The 15,867-nt window shown below is 50.1% G+C and overlaps 1 protein-coding gene across 3 annotated transcripts in view; it reads right to left on the reverse strand.

The window, feature by feature from the left end:
* Positions 1 to 8,273, reverse strand: part of NWD1 (NACHT and WD repeat domain containing 1) — a 74,611-nt gene extending 66,338 nt beyond the window's left edge. The window contains exons 1-4 of one of the 3 annotated variants that reach the window (XM_058727555.1): positions 7,846 to 8,271; positions 5,770 to 5,961; positions 5,597 to 5,631; positions 1,277 to 1,362 (exon numbers count right to left, since the gene is read on the reverse strand). In XM_058727555.1, coding sequence (XP_058583538.1) covers positions 1,277 to 1,360 — 84 coding nt within the window. In that variant the 5' untranslated portion in view covers positions 1,361 to 1,362; positions 5,597 to 5,631; positions 5,770 to 5,961; positions 7,846 to 8,271. Of the gene's footprint in view, positions 1 to 1,276; positions 1,363 to 5,596; positions 5,632 to 5,769; positions 5,962 to 7,845 lie in introns of all 3 variants that reach the window. The other 2 variants (XM_058727556.1, XM_058727554.1) reach the window with 2 other exon arrangements.
* Between the last annotated feature and the right edge of the window lie 7,594 nt (positions 8,274 to 15,867).

Genomic DNA, 15,867 nt, shown 5'->3' on the forward strand with positions numbered 1-15,867 from the left:
GACAGTCTCACCCCAAAGGGGGATGTACGAATTGAAAGAACCTGAATGAAGCCCGTAACCCCAGTGTAACCAGGAGAAAGACATCAGACAGACCCAGATGGGGGGCATCCGGCAGGATGGCCGGCCAGTCATGAGGACATGTCCACACTTGTTCTCAGAACTTTCTTTGCAATGAAGGGTATTTAGTTTGGCCGACATAGGACTTGGCAGGATCTCCCTAGCAACCGCACGCTTGCGGTCCACTTTTGCCTGCTTGCCTGAGGGGGGCCGGGGGGAATGGTTCAATTCGGGTAGCAAAGCTTAGCTGGCAGAAGGCTGGGATAGGGAGGCAGGGGGGCGGGGAATGGGACTCAGAATGTCCCTCCCTCCCTAACTTCTTTTGGCCAGAGGGAAAGACGCAGAAATTCCTAACGAACTGGAACACGAGGATAAAAGGACACTAGTATTGAATGTGGCTGAATGCAGAGGGGAAAAAGGGTCAGCCACCAGGCTTGGGCAAGAGCCTTCGGCGCTGCGGGCCGCTGCCTCCCACCCCGGCATCGACGCTGTTTACAGCGTTTGTCACATAGCACCTGCCTGGACATGAAAGGCCCTTCATCAGTTCTCAGCGTGTATGTTTTCCTTTTTAGAGCCTCTGCCATTGAGCTGTGTCTCATGATCCATGGCAGGCAGAGTCCCAGCACCGTTTCTTTCTTAGTGACATATAAACCATGGTGTGTTTATATATAATCGAGAGGGCCTTTGATGTGACGGATCGCTGTCACAAATGGCAAGGAGTCAGTGTCAACTCCAAAGACGCTCTGTTGGTAACACGTGAGTAGCAACGTTCCCACCCCCGGATTGGTGCTAAGAGTCATAGGGGACTCTGTTTGGGGTCTGCGGTGACCGTGCCTGGCAGGCACACCATTATTGCTTCCGAGAAAGGCCCAGCCCACTCCCGTGTGCCCCCCAAACACCCCACGGTCCTCTTAGACTCCCCCTGAAGCTGTCCCAGCGCAGGGAGGGCCAGGAGGGCAGGGCAGACCGACAACAAAAGGCAGTAAAGGGACATGCCCAGGGAGCAGGGTCCCAGGACACTGCCACACCCCCTGCTCTAACCACGGTGCCTGTGGCTACAATCCCTCCCCCTGCCCGTTTAGAGGACTTCCATTGCCACGGGGTGCATCACCAGCGTGGAGCTCCCTGGAGCAAAAGGTCCTATGTGGCAGCCTGGGTGGCACAGCTCTGTTCCCTAATTTCAGGGCAGGGGAAACTGAGGCAGGGAGGGGGCAATTACCTCGAACATCAGACCGTGCCTTTGGCAGAAGTTCTGCACTTTGGGGTAGGCGGTGCTCTGTAGAGCTTCTCTCTCGGCGTCCATATCTGCAAGGAAGAGCGCAGAAGACATCAGTGGGAGGAAACCAGGACGCTTTCTTGCCCCACGGCTGTGCTTTCAGCCTCGTTTGCCCCCACTAAGGCTGGGGCCCCACGGGGCAAATTAAAAGATACAAAAATGCACGAGGCAGGGGCGCCTGGGTGGCTCAGTCAGTTACGTGGCCGACTCTTGGTTCTGGCTCAGGTCATGATCTCGTAGTTCGTGAGTTCAAGCCCTGCGTTGGGCTCTGGGTGCTGACAGTGTGGAGCCTGTCTCCCTCTCTGGGAGGGATTCTCTGTCTCCCAATCTCTCTCTGCCCCTCCTCGGTTCACACTCTCTCTCCCTCTCTGTCTCTCTCTCTCTCTGAAAATAAATAAAGAAACATTAAAAAAAAAAAAAAAAAACAGACATGAGGCAAACCAAAGAGGGACTTTCCTGGTCTTAGTGTTAAAATCCCCACATCCCAGGAAACCCCTCCGTCTCCGCTAACCAGAATGATTTGTCCCCCTAGCCTGGGGTCGCCAGATAAAATACAGGATGCCCAGCTGAATTTGCACTTCAGTAAACCGTGAAAAACTTAATAGCTCAAGTATATCCTGTTCCTTGCACTGTTTGGGTACAGGTACACATGTGATAAACTCAGTCGAAGCTGCATTTCAGATACACAGCGAATAATCTGTTAGCCTAAGTCTGTCCCATGTCACGCACTATTTGGGAAATACCTACACTGGAGGATTATTCACGGTGTTATCTGAAATGCACATTTCACTGGTGTCCTGGTTTTTCGCTTTTGCTAGACTCCGGCAGCCCTACTGAGGGTAAAACCTGGACCCCGAGACCTTTCGGTGCCCCTGACTTCACTGTGCGGTCTGAAGCCAAGGGGTAGGTCATCCTCAGTTTCCCGCTCTGTAAAACAGGGGTGAAGCTTCTACCTTGCAAGGCTGCGAGCTGCCCAAAGTCAAGCGCCTCTGCTCATCTTGGTCATGGCTGGTTTCTTAGCACTCGACCCAAGTGCTTAGTAGGCGTTGGTCGAGCTATTGAATCTTACAACTAAAAGCACCTTGTGCGAGACAGATGTTGAAGAAACATTGGTCCTCTCCACCTGGTCAGGGGGAGGTCATTGGAGTGTTCAGGGAAGGGCTCCCAAAGCCACTGGCATGAAGAGGTTGCCCAATCCCTGGGTGCCAGCCTTGGATCTGCCTCCTACCCCATGCCCTTCCTGTGCCTGTCTAATCCTTTCCATGGGTCATTTACATCTGCCCACGGAGGATTTATTAGGAAGTTGCTTTCTGCTTAGAACCTTGCTAAGCATCCGGGGCACAGTGACAAGCAAGACGTACATGGATGATGCAGTCCTACTGGCTTGGGGGGTGCGGGGGGCGACTGCTAAAATCTCCAGGAATCTTTGTAAACCAGTCGTTAACGCAGCCATCATGAAAAATCCAATGATCTAAACTTATGATGGAAAGAGCAGAGATGGCAAATCCTCAAAACTCATCCCTTCCTAATTTTTAAGTTTATTTTTATTTATTTTGAGGGAGAAATAGAGAGCAAGCGGGGGAGGGGGCAGAGAGAGAGAGAGAATCCCAAGCAGGCTCTGCACCCGCTCAGCGCAGAGCCCGACACGGGGCTGGAACTCACCAGCCATGAGGTCATGACCTGAGCTGAAATCAGGGGTCAGGTGTTTAACGGACTTCCTAATTATTTTTTGGCATTTGCCTGTGAGGTCTGTTCTTGCATTTGGTCCTGGCTATTGATTTTGTATCGGGGAAATCTTAGAGAACGGCGGAAGACCGCCACATCTCTGCCTGACTCCGCGTTCAGAGAAGTCATGGCGGCAGCTGGAAATTGACCCTGGCGGGAGGAGTCACACAATGGAAACTGGCGGACAGCACAACTCGGTGGTGCTTTTCGTTTCGTGTCGTCTTGTTTAGATTTGGGGGGGGCACGGGCTATTAAATATTTGCCAACACACTACTTTACGTAGTCTTTGCCCCCACAGAGCTCGCGGCTCTGCTTAGAGAAGCCACCTGTTAAATAAGCACGGAAATGACTCCGGTTTATGGGGCCTGGGGCTTCAAGGGTTCCAAGACCCGTTGGAGCCCAGCGTGACTACAGCATGCGGGTGTGGGGAAGGGCCATATAAGATCAACACGGGAGGTGAGGAGAGTCGGGTCATGCAAGTCTTGGGGGCGGTGGCAAGGCTCTTACACTTTTAATTTTTTTTCTGATTTTTTTAATGCTTGTTTATTTTCGAGAGAGAGAGAGACACAGAGCGCACATGGGGGAGGGGCAGAGAGCGAGGGAGACCCAGAGTCCAAAGCAGGCTCCAGGCTCTGAGCTGTCCGCACAGAGCCCGACGCAGGGCTCGAACCCTCGAACCGCGAGATCGTGACCGGAGCCGAAGTCGGACGCTTAGCCGACTGAGCCACCCAGGCGCCCCTCTTACGCTTTTGAAGCCTGACGCGTCATACCTTCATCATAAATGTTAGTTGCAATAAGATTTGCCACTCGGAGCAAGCCTGTCAAGTCAGGGTCTCAGCCTGGATTATCGAGGAGGAAACAGAGGGTCTAGGAGGCTCCTTCTCATTGGTTCCCACGTGGGCCGCCGGCCAGGCTGCATTCTTATCCAGGTCTCCTAGAGGAGCCCTCGAGCCAGGCCCTGGCCACCTCGCCCCTCCCCAAGAGTACCTGCTTGCCTCTAGCCCCCCAGCCTTTCCCAGCCCCTTACCTGAGATCGCGGTGCTGATGAAGACGGCCACAGTGCTGGACCGAGGTGCCGGGAGGGGGCCTGCCAGACCCTGGAGAAGCCGCCGGCGGGTGCCCGGGCTGAGGGGACCCACGCTCATGCTGCCTGTCTGCCTGGATGACCCTTCCCCAGGGAAGGGCCTGGGATTCAGAGACCTCAAGCCGGAGGCCAGGTGGCCTTCTTGGGAGGACAGCCGGGCAGGGCCATCTGGAGTGGGGTATCGGTCTCACCCCCTCAGCGCCCCGCAGCCCCCCCCCCCCCCGTCCCCTCCGGCCCCCCTGGGGAGCTGAAGCCGCCTCTGCTCAGTCTGCGAGCACTAATGGGGAGACGCCGGCCCCTGGATGTGGTTGGCTGCTCCAGGCACTGGAATCTTTTGCCCCTCGACCAGCTGGTTCCTCACCCCAAGAGCTCAGCAGTCACCACAGCAACTATGGTTTCCTGGAGCCCAGCATGGGGACCTGGGGACCAGCCAGCCTCTGGAACACCTAGGTCCCCTGGGCCTCCGTGAAAGTTGAGCCTGGGCCCAGGCGTGCAGAGGGAAACTGTCAGGGGCTGGGAGCCCTGCCGGTCCTGGCTGGTCAGGCCAGAAGGTCACACACTGAGTGGAACCTCCACCTCATCCTGCGCTCACTGTCCCCTCCAAAGAGGTCCGGGCGCTGGGTGTACCGCTTAAACAAGCAGTTCTCAACTGGGGAATATTCTGCTTCTCAGGAGACACTTGCAATGCCTGGAGACATTTTGGTTGTCACGGCCGGGGGGAGGCGGGGGCTGCTGGTGCCCAGTGGGTAGAGATGAGGGACGTCGCTCAGCACCCTAGATAGAAGGCACACGACAGCCCCCGCCAGAGAAAAGGATCCGTTCCCCCAACGTCAGCAGGGCCGAGAACCTGAGAAATCAGCTTTAAATCCATTCTAGCCAGATCTCCTCGCCTGCGTGGAGGCGTGGAGACAGCTCTCGCAGATAAGAAGGGAGACTAGCACGTCTCCAGGGGTGGCTCAGGACCGGCCCATATCAAACTGAGATGTGCTCTTTGAAATAATAATAAAAAAAAAAACCCACCGCTTGTGACAACATGTGAATAGACCTTGAGGGCGTTGTGCTAAGTGAAATAAGCCAGACAGAGAAAGACAGGTGCCGTAAGATCTCACTTCTATGTGGAATCTAAAAAAAGCCAAACTCCCAGAAACAGAGAGACGGTTACGAGGGAAAGGGGGTGGGGGGAATGGGGTGCTGTCCGTCAAAAGATTACAAACTTCCAGTTAGAAGATGAAGAAGACCGACCTAGGGAATCTAATGCACAGCACGGTGATTACAGTTAATAACACTGTATTATATACTTGAAAGTTGCCAACAGCATGGGTCTTGAAGGCACTCACCACTAAAAAGAAACAGTAATTATGTGCATGCTGGAGGTGTTACCTAACGTTACTGCGGTAACCATCGTGCAAGATACAAGTGCATCAAAATCAACACGTCGGGCACCTTAAACTTACACGGTGTTATATACGCTGATTATCTGTCAATAAAGCTGGGGGGAAAGATTAACCAAAAACATGGCCTCTAGGACCAGGGAAAGACCTTCTCATTATTGAAAACGCCCTGGTGATCTGAGTCCTGCCCACCCACCTCTCGATATTAACAAACCACAGGCAGAAGGAACGTATACCTGGGAGTCCATGGGTCTGGTGGGAATGCTCGTCCGTCCATCGCTGTCCTGGAGAAGTTAAGCAAGTGGCCTCTTTCCTGGGACACTGGCCGCACCATCCGTGAAGTGGGAGTGACAGCTACTCGAAGGCGAGCTGGGGTGAGGAGAGAGAGGCAGTCCACTCGGGATAGCACACAAGGAAGCGTGATGTGCCTGAAAAGCAAAACGAATGCCCAACGTACCCGTGATGCACCCGACGCGAGCAAGGCATTTGGGTGCTTGAACGTCCAGTCCCCGCTCTACATACGGGCGTTTCAGAAATTCTGGTATCGGTTCAACCAAACAGCCAGAGCTTTTGCAGTATCTTTTCCTCTCTGCCTCAACTTCCCTTCTCTGCCTTGTCCACTTAGGAGAAGAGTCTGCCTTTCAGGGGTCCCCGAGACCACCCTCAGATGTGAGGGTTTGCTAGAAGCACTCACAGAATTCGGAAAAGCTGTTCTCATGGTTATGGGGCAGCACAATGAAAGGACACGGATCAAGGTCAGCCAAGGAAAGAGGCGTGCAGGGCAGCATCCAAGGGACACCAGGCTCGGGCCTCCAGTGTCCGCCCCCAGCAGGGCTGTGAGAGTGGCGCCTAACTCTCACGGCGACGACGTGTGACAGCAGGCTCGGAGGGTTGCCGGCCTGGGAAGTTCAGCTGAGCCTAGGTGCCCAGGTTTTTACTGGGCATTGGTCACACAGACATGGCTGACCTCCAGAGCCCCTCCAGAGCTGGCACCACGTGACCCAAGTCCCCCCACCAGAAATCGCATCATTAGCACAGACTCTCTGGTATATTCCAAGGCCCCCAGATGAACAAACACACCCCCATCAGGCAAGACATTCCAAGGGCCTAGAGGCCACTTCTTAGGAGCCGGTCAAGGGCCAAACCTTTCATGTCCAGAATGTGGACAACCCAGGCCTGTTGAATTAACTTTTCCTGCACAGACCTGAAAAATGTTATAACATAATTGACTGTCACCATTTCACAAATGAGGAAAACTGAGGAGCAGAGCAACAACTTTTTCACTAGCCTGGAAGGGTCCGGTCGGGGAGTGAGTGTTGGTCTGGTCCCTTCTCCTCCAGGGACCCTCAGACCCAGCCTGGCCATCCAGCCACCTTCCCATGACCCACCCAGGCCCTCTGATTTAGTTGCACTCTGCTGACCTCACCCAGGCCCCAGCTCTGGACCCCAGGGTCCATCTAGGTTTGTCCCTATCACCTCCTCACCAATCCCCTGACCTTGAATTTGCCTCCCCCAAATCTCTGTTCCTTCCTCCATTTATCTCGGTCTCCAATAGGCCCCTTGGACTCTACCCCACCCCAGCATATGGCCTTGTGCCCTTACTTACCACCTCCTCACATCTACAGGAGTATTGGAAGGTTTTGACCTTGACCCTCACACTAGGCTTTCTTTCTATTCCTGGAGCCCAGACTTTTGCAACGTCAGCCCTACTGGCATCTGGCGCCAGATCATTCTTTGCAGTGGGGGCCATCCTGTGCATTGTAGGATGTTGAGAACATCCTGGCCTCTACTCAGTGGGTACCAGCAGCAGCCCCCCTCCCCCCGCCAAAGCTGTCACAATCAAAAATATCTCCAGACATTGCCAATGTCTACTTGGGGGCAGAATCATGCTTAGTTGAGAACCCCTGGTCTAAGACAACCAGCTTTACTGCAGCCTCAGGGCCTTTGCACATGCTGCGCCTGAACTCCCCAATCTGAATCCTTTCTTGCCACCCACACCTCAGCTTACATGCCACATCCTAAGAGGCTCTCCCTGACCATCACATTGCTCAGTGACCTCCCTAAGTCACTCCCAATGCCAACACCCTATTTTTTAAAATGTTTATTTATTTATTTTGAGAGGGAGACAAAGAGAGAGCACATAAGCAGGGGAGAGGCAGAGAGAGAGGGAGTGAGAATCCCAAGCAGGCTCTGTGCTGACAGCGCAGAGCCCGATGTGGGGCTCGAACTCACCAACCGTTGAGTGAGCCACCGACTGAGCCACCCAGGCGCCCCTGCCACTGCCCTATTTTAATTCTCTGCATGGTACTCACCACCAGCTGATAGGTTTCTTCTTGCTTGTTTACTGCTTGTCTCTCCATAAGAACATGCGTTCCATTAGTGCAAAGACTTGTCTGCCAAGGTCAGAATGCTTGGCACACGGCAGGTGCTCACTAAATTAACTGTCACATCAACGGGCTCATCCACAACTGTCCATCTTCCTTGACTTCTATTAGTCACTGCAGGCAACTGAGCAAGCCTGGATTCCCCCAGGAGGGACACCTTGCGGTGCCTACCTTCTGGTTTTCCTCAGGAGCTCTGGCCTCCCTCTCACTCTTGCTGGTGGTGGCAGGGTCGATTTAAAATCCTCTGAGGAAGTAGGCTGGAGAAGAGAGTTTTCTGGGCACAGCACTGCCCGGAAGACAAGCCCCCGGCAATCCTAGTAACTTTTGTCTTAGGTACTTCCCAGGTCTCTCCCTGCCAATTCACCCAGCAACTGGGATAATGAAAGAAATTGTGTGGCTCTCGGGCCCTGGCTTAGCTAGGCACTCAGCCAGCCTTGATGGTTAACCGTTGTGTGCCGGGCTAATACACTCATCATAGCAGAGGCCATTTGTTAAGGGTCCATGAGGTGCCAGCTGGTTGGCATCTTGCGTGGGCAGTGTGCCCGAGAAGCAGATATTATCATCCTGTCCCACTGATGAAAAAAAAAAAAAAAAACGAGGCCCAGATAGGTGAAGCCCTGTGCATGGGCCGCTTGGCCTCTCTGGGCTTAAGTTTTCTTAACAATCTCCAGGGTTGGTAAAACAATGAAATTCGCTTACACAGTGAGCCTAGCACCATGCCTGGGGCGTGCACAGGGCCCATGAAATGTTAGCCGGGATTAATTACTATTATTTCCAGTCTCACCCAACAAGTGGTGGAGTCAGAAACCAAAGTGCCCAATGTCAATGTCCCAGCAAGTGTTCATGAAATCCAAGTCTCTGGAGCAGGGTTTCTCAATCTCAGCCCTGCTAATATTGGGGGCCAGAGCACCTGTTGTGGTGGGGGTGTGCATGTCGGAGGAGGCCATCAGGAACACGTGACTGCAGGTTTGACCCACCAGCTGGACCTGGGCAAGTGGAGGCTCCCCCTCCCCTGTCCTTGGAGCGTTCACTCCGCTGGCCTTCCCCACACGAGATGCTCCCCAAGGACACAGCCTTGAGATAGTGATGTGGTGTGAGGACCATCTGGACTGCGCACGAGACTGAACCCAGTTAAGGCCGCTCTATAAATGTTAAGATTCTGGCTGGCAGGTGTGACGATCAACTCATCTGTGGCCACTGAAGACAAGCCTTGCAGGCTCCCTTGCTTATCAAACCTGCCGCCCACCCATCAGAAGTGGCCGGCTTTTCTTTGGTCTCTCCCTGCCCTCCAAGTATCGGGGCTGTTTCGGATTTCACACGGGAAGCTCACAGGGGTGCTGAGCCGCATCCCTGGCCTCCACCAACTAGACGCAAATGGCACCAACCTCTCCCGATCATGACAACCGAAAATGTCTCCTGACATTGCCAAGTGTCCCCTGGGGACCAGAATCCCCGCCTCCACCTTCTGGTTGAGAACCACTGCTCTGTCATGTTACTATATTCATGGCACCATCATTGTGTTATTATACTTTGAGGACCTCTTAGCTTCAGGTGATAATATAACATACTGTCTCCAGTTCTCCCCAGGGAACCGGGAGCTTCATTTTGCTACCCTGGTTTACCAAGGATGAAAACAGGCTTCAGAGAAGCTCAACAATTTGCCCAAGGTCCCTTGGCAAGGGAGTGACAGGTCCGAGCCTCAAACCTCAACGTTTGTCAGCTACATTGGAATCTGTAGGTTTTAAAGAATTCTTGGTAACATTTTTTTTTTTACGTTATTTTTTAATGTGTATTTATTTTTGAGAGAGAGAAGAAGGGGAAGGGACAGAGAGAGAGGGAGTCACAGAATCCAAAGCAGGGTATCAGCACAGAGCCCAATGCGGGGCTCGAACTCACGATCCAGACCATGGGATCATGACCTGAGCCAAAGTCGGAAGCTTAACCGACTGAGCCACCCAGGTGCCCCAGTTTTTTTTTTTTTTCAATATTTATTTTTGACAGAGAGAGAGAGAGACAGACAGACAGACAGAGCACGAATGGGGGAGGAACAGAGAGAAAGGGGGACACAGAATCCAAAACAGGGTCCAGGCTCCGAGCTGTCGGCACAGAGCCCGACACGGAGCTTGAACTCATGAACTCGGAGATCATGACCTGAGCCGGAATCAAGAGTCAGCTGCTTAACCAACTGAGCCACGCAGACGCCCCTTGGCAACATTTTTAAAGTGAAGTAATGGTATCATGGTATAAGGTGTTTTTATAAAAAGAATGTCTTTATCTTTTAGAGATGCGCAATAAAATATTTTATAGAATAGTAAGATTTCTAGAATGACTGGGATTAACTTTGAAATAATAATCCCAGATGAAAAGGTGGATGGGGTAGGGTTGGCCAGGGGGTGATAGGAGTTGGATCTGGGGCTCTCGGTTCATGATACCATTCTGTCTAGTTTGGGGTTTGAAATTCTGTGCAGTAAAAGTGTAACATATCCTTCCATACCTGTTCTTAGGGAAAAGTTATAATTACCATTATGTGGGGTGCCTGTGTGGCTAAGTTGGTTGAGCAGCCGACTCTTGATTTCGGCTGGAGTGGGGGTCTCACAGTTGGTGAGTCCCAGCCCTGCAACGGGCTCTGCACTGAGTGCGGACGCTGCGTGGGATTCTTCTCTCCCTCTCTCTCTGCTCCTCCCCTGCTCACACTTAGTCTCTCTCAAAATAAATGAAAATAAACAAAAACAAAAATATGATTACAATTGTGTTGGATATTATGTGTTGGGTAGGGGCTGAGCCATAAGCGAGGGCATTTTCATACCTTCTTTGCCTAACGTTATCATTTCCACCTTAAGGAAGAGGTACCGAGCCAGGAGATGTTAATAAATCAGCTCAAGCTCTCGGCCTGGAAGGAGATGCCTTGGCTGAGGAAGCGCGGGGAAGCTGCGCCCCCTCGAGGTCAGCGCGGGAGTTGCCGCGTGACCGGGCAGAAGCCGCTGGAATGCAGGGCAGAACGGAGTGAGGAGGAAGCAGGAGACGTGTTGGCTGGTCTGGGGTGCAGCGTTTTGGGGGGAGGGCACACACAAAAAAAGCAATACAAATAAATAATATTTTGTCATTTTTTATGGTGACAAAAGTGTAAGTAAAATTTTAAAGCAATATTGAAAAAATAAAATCAAGGCAACAAAATCCACAATGAATGAAATCTCACAATTTTGTTTTACCTTTTTAGACAAATTTTTATTTGTTTTTGAGAGAGAGCAACAAAGAGAGGGGGTGGTGCAGAGAGAGAAGGAGACAGAAGGTGCAAAGCAGGCTGTGGACCGACAACAGAGAGCCGGATGTGGGGCTTGAACTCACCAACTGTGAGATCATGACCTGAGCTAAAAAGTCAGTTGCTTAACTGACTGAGCCACCCAGGCACCCTGAAATATCACAATTTAAAACAGAGTGAGGCAAGTGAGGTGAGTATGTAAATGCAGGGTTGGATCCTATTTTCATTAAGATTTTAATGATTTGTGGGACGCCTGGATGGCTCAGTCAGTTAAGCGTCAGACTCTTGATTTCGGCTCGGGTCACCATCTCACAGTTTCTGAGTTGGAGCCCCTCGTCAGGTTCTGCACAGGCAGCAAGGAGCCTGTGCTAAAATAAAAAATAAAAAATAAAATAAATAAAAATAAAAAATAAATAAAAAATAAAAAGATTTTGATGATTTGTTCAAGCACAGATCTTTTGCATGGATTTTGTTTTTATAAAATACTACTTGAAAATATTATGCATCTGTAAATCAAAACCACAGCAAGATACCACCTCGCACCAACTAGGCCATCGATAATCAAAAAAGAAAATAACAAGTATTGGCAAGGCTGCGGAAGAGTTGGAACCCTCATGCACTACTGGTGGGAATGTAAAATGATGCGGCAGCTGTGGGAAACAGCTTGGCATTTCCTTGGAAAGTTAAACGCGGAATGACCATGTGATCTGGCATTCCCATTCCTAGGTAGAGACCCAAGGGAAGTGAACGCAGGCGTTCAGACAAATCCTGCACAAGGAGGTTCAGAGCAGCACTAATCAAAATAGCCAAATATGGAGACACCCCAAATGTCCATCAAAAGGTAAACGGATAGACAAAATGTGATAAATCCACACAATGAAATGTTACCCTGCCGTAGAAAGGAAGGAAACACTGACACATGCTACCGCGTAGAAGAAGCTAGAAGACATTACACTGAGTGAAAGACGCCAGTGGCAAAGGGCCGCGTAGCGTTTGGGGTGATGGACACGTTCTGGAACTAGATAGAAATGATAGCTGCCCAACATGGGGGAACATATGAAATGCTGCCGAATCGTGCACTTTACAATTATTTATTTATTTTTAAGATTTTCTTTGTAAGCAATCTCCATACCCAACGTGGAGCTCGAACTCACAACCCAGAGATCAAGAATCGCACACTCAAAATTTAAAAAAAAAAAAAAAAAAAAAGAGGGGCACCTGGGTGGCTCAAGTCGGTTAAGCGTCCGACCTCAGCTCAGGTCACGATCAAGCCCCGCGTCGGGCTCTGTGCTGACAGCTCGGAGCCTGGAGGCTGCTTCGGATTCTGTGTCTCCTTCTCTCTCTGTCCCTCCCCCGCTTGTGATCTGTTTCTCCCTGTCTCTTAAAAATAAATAAACGTGGGGCGCCTGGGTGGCTCAGTCGGTTGAGCGTCCGACTTCGGCTCAGGTCACGATCTCGCGGTCCGTGGGTTCGAGCCCCGCATCGGGCTCTGTGCTGACAGCTCAGAGCCTGGAGCCTGCTTCGGATTCTGTGTCTCCCTCTCTCTCTGACCCTCCCCCATTCATGCTCTGTCTCTCTCTCTGTCTCAAAAATAAATAAACATTAATAAATAAATAAATAAATAAATAAACGTTAAAAAATTTGTTTAAAGAATCACACACTCCACCAACTGAGCCAGCCAGGTGCCCCTAAAGTTATTTCTTTTCTGTTATGTGAATTTTACCTCAATTTTAAAAAAATGGATTTAAATAGGAAAAAAAAATTATTACAGTGGAAGCTGAGGCCCCTGGTCACACAGCTAGTAACTGTGTGCAGTAACTGGGGGGTTGTTTAAACCCAGGTCCCCTTATCATCTGTATTTCGAATTACAGGAGGGTTCAGAATAACTGCCCAATGGAAATCGACAATTGGCCTCATTTTCGCCCACTGGTTCGGTAAGTTTCTCAAGGGTTGCAGACCACACTTTTAACATCCTTGATGACAGTTCTGGACCCCCTCCTAGAAAATGATGTGTACACATAATTTTGCCTGCAGTCCCAGGCAGTCTGTAGAACTCCTAATTCTTCCTACTCTCTATTGGAGCAGGGCCAGTGAGGTCCTGGCTAAGAAGCTCAAAGTCAAGGGGCACCTGGGTGGCTCAGTTGGTTGAGTTTCCAACTTTGGCTCAGGTCATGATCTCACAGTTTGTGAGTTCGAGCCCCACATGGAGCTTTGCACTGATGGTGTAGAACCTGCTTTGGATTCTCTGTCTCTCTTTCTCTCTCTGCCCTTCCCCCACTACCGTGCTCTCTGTCTCTCAAAAAAATAAATAAACATTAAAAAAATTTTTTAAAGCAGCTCAAAGTTAGACAATACTCTGAGATTCAACCATCTAAGGAAAAACCAAAGGTATAATTATGTTACTAAAGAGACACTCACCTGCATACAGAAGAGAATATGGCAAGCACACCTGTCACTTTCTGAGTGTTTACATGTACAGATTAAAAGGACTGTTCAGAGTGACTACCTTTGGGAGGTGGGTTGTAGGTGAGAAGAGTTAAGTCTCTTTTTCTCCCTCTCTTTTTTTTCTTTATGCACGTCTCTGTAGTTTCCATTTTTAACAACCAGACTGTATTATTTTTATAATTAAAAAAATCTGAAAGATGCACGAACAAAAGTCTTTGCCTTTAATTTTTTTTAATGTTTATTTCTGAGAGAGAGAGACAGAGTGTGAGCACGGGAGGGGCAGAGAGAGGGAGACACAGAATCGGAAGCAGGCTCCAGGCTCCGAGCTGTCAGCACCGAGCCCGATGCGGGGCTCGAACCCACAAACCGTGAGATCATGACCTGAGCCAAAGTCAGATGCTTCACCGACTGAGCCACCCAGGCACCCCTGAATTTGATCATCTCTTTAAAGGCTCTCTCTCCAAATAAGGGCACATTCTGCAGTACTGGGGTTAGGACTTCATCCTATGAACTTTGGGGAGATGTAATTCAAGCCACAACAGTAGGTTTTACTCACACCTGGTTGTTAAAGAATGAAGTTGGCCATATGGCTCCCTGTTGGGATTTTTTCATGGCCGCCATATCATTAAACAAAACCATGACAACTGCCCCCCACACCCCACCTGGATCTAGGATTCCCAGCAAAGGAGACCCACCATCTCCATGGAAACCTAGAGATCCTTCAACAGATCACCACTATGAACAGTCCTTTTATTATGCACACTTAAACAAATGTGGGGAAAACGTCTTTTTTCTGTTTTAACACTGTCTTTGGCTCCTTGCTTTTGTCACATAGTAATACAACACAGACACCTTTTCATGGCAGTCTCCTGGAAATCTAGTTCATTCATTTTAATGGCTACCTAGAATTCTACTGAGTGGATGGGCTGTAATTTATTTATCCGATCTCCTATTCCGTGTGAGTCCTGAGACCTGAGAATCAAGGGGCTGAAGGTGTAAGTTCCAATCTGAGTTCGGAAGCCCAAGGACCAGGAGCGCCAATGTCCAAGGGCAGAAGATGTATATATATCTTGACTCCAACAAAGAGAGGGGATTTGTCCTTCCTTTTGGTTCTATTAGGGCCCTTGACAGATTGGATGATGTCCGCCGACCCCTCCCCCACCGGGCACTGGGGAGGATCATCTGCCTGACTCAGTTCATCGACGCAAATGCAAATCTCTTCCAGAGATACCATCCCAGACACCCCCAGAAATCATATTTGACCAGCTATCTGGGAATCCCTTAGCCCAGTCAAGCTGATACCTAAAAGTAACCATCACGGTGACGATATTTGGAAATAGGGCCTTTGGGAGGTGATTTAGATTATTGGGTCAAGAGGGTGGGGCCATCTTCTTAAGATTAGAGTCCTTATAAGAAGAGGAAAACAGAGAGGAGAAGCCATGTGAGAAGGTGACTATAAGCAAGGAATTGAGCCTTGACAAGATCCCAAATCTACCGGCACCTTGACCTTGGACTTCCAGCCTCCACACTGTGAGAAATAAATGTCTTTTGTTTAAGCCGCCCAGCCTTTGGTATTTTGTTATAGCTTCCCAAGCAGACTGAGACACAGAGCTTCCTGAATACCAGGTCACATCATGGCTGGTGGATTGGCTTCCTGGGGCTGTCATAACAAAGTCCCATGAAAGAGTGGCTTAAATCAATCGAGATGGATTCTCTCACAGTTCTGGAGGCCAGAAATTGAAATGAAATTGCCAGCATGGCCACGCTCCCTCTGAAGGCTCTAGGCAAGGATCCCGGATATCAGTTATATTGGATTAGGGCGCAGCCTGGTGGCCTCATCCTAACTTGATGTCACGTGCCAACACCCAGTCTCTAAATAAAGTCACACTCCTAAGTACTGAAGATTGTTGGGACTTGAACATACCTTTTAGGGGGACACAATTTCTACCATAAGGGGCGAGTGTATATAAAGCCCTTCTGAGAGTTAAGTTCAATGGCCATCTCCAGGGAAGAGCAATTGAACGAATGAATGTTGGGGTCTTTTTTCAGGGAACATAGTTTTCATTTGAAATATCTGACCAACCATGATTCAGACTTGGCTGTTTGGCAGACATTTTCTTAAAAATGAACAAAATGAGGCTGTCACTCCAAGGAAAACAACTCAGTTCTGTTGCCAATGATAGAATTCAAGCTTTCCAAGGAAAATAAGAATTTTGGAAAACCTGCTTCTGTCACCGTGATCTTAA

This window comes from Neofelis nebulosa, chromosome 4, assembly GCF_028018385.1.
Source record: "Neofelis nebulosa isolate mNeoNeb1 chromosome 4, mNeoNeb1.pri, whole genome shotgun sequence".
Lineage (NCBI taxonomy): Eukaryota > Metazoa > Chordata > Mammalia > Carnivora > Felidae > Neofelis > Neofelis nebulosa.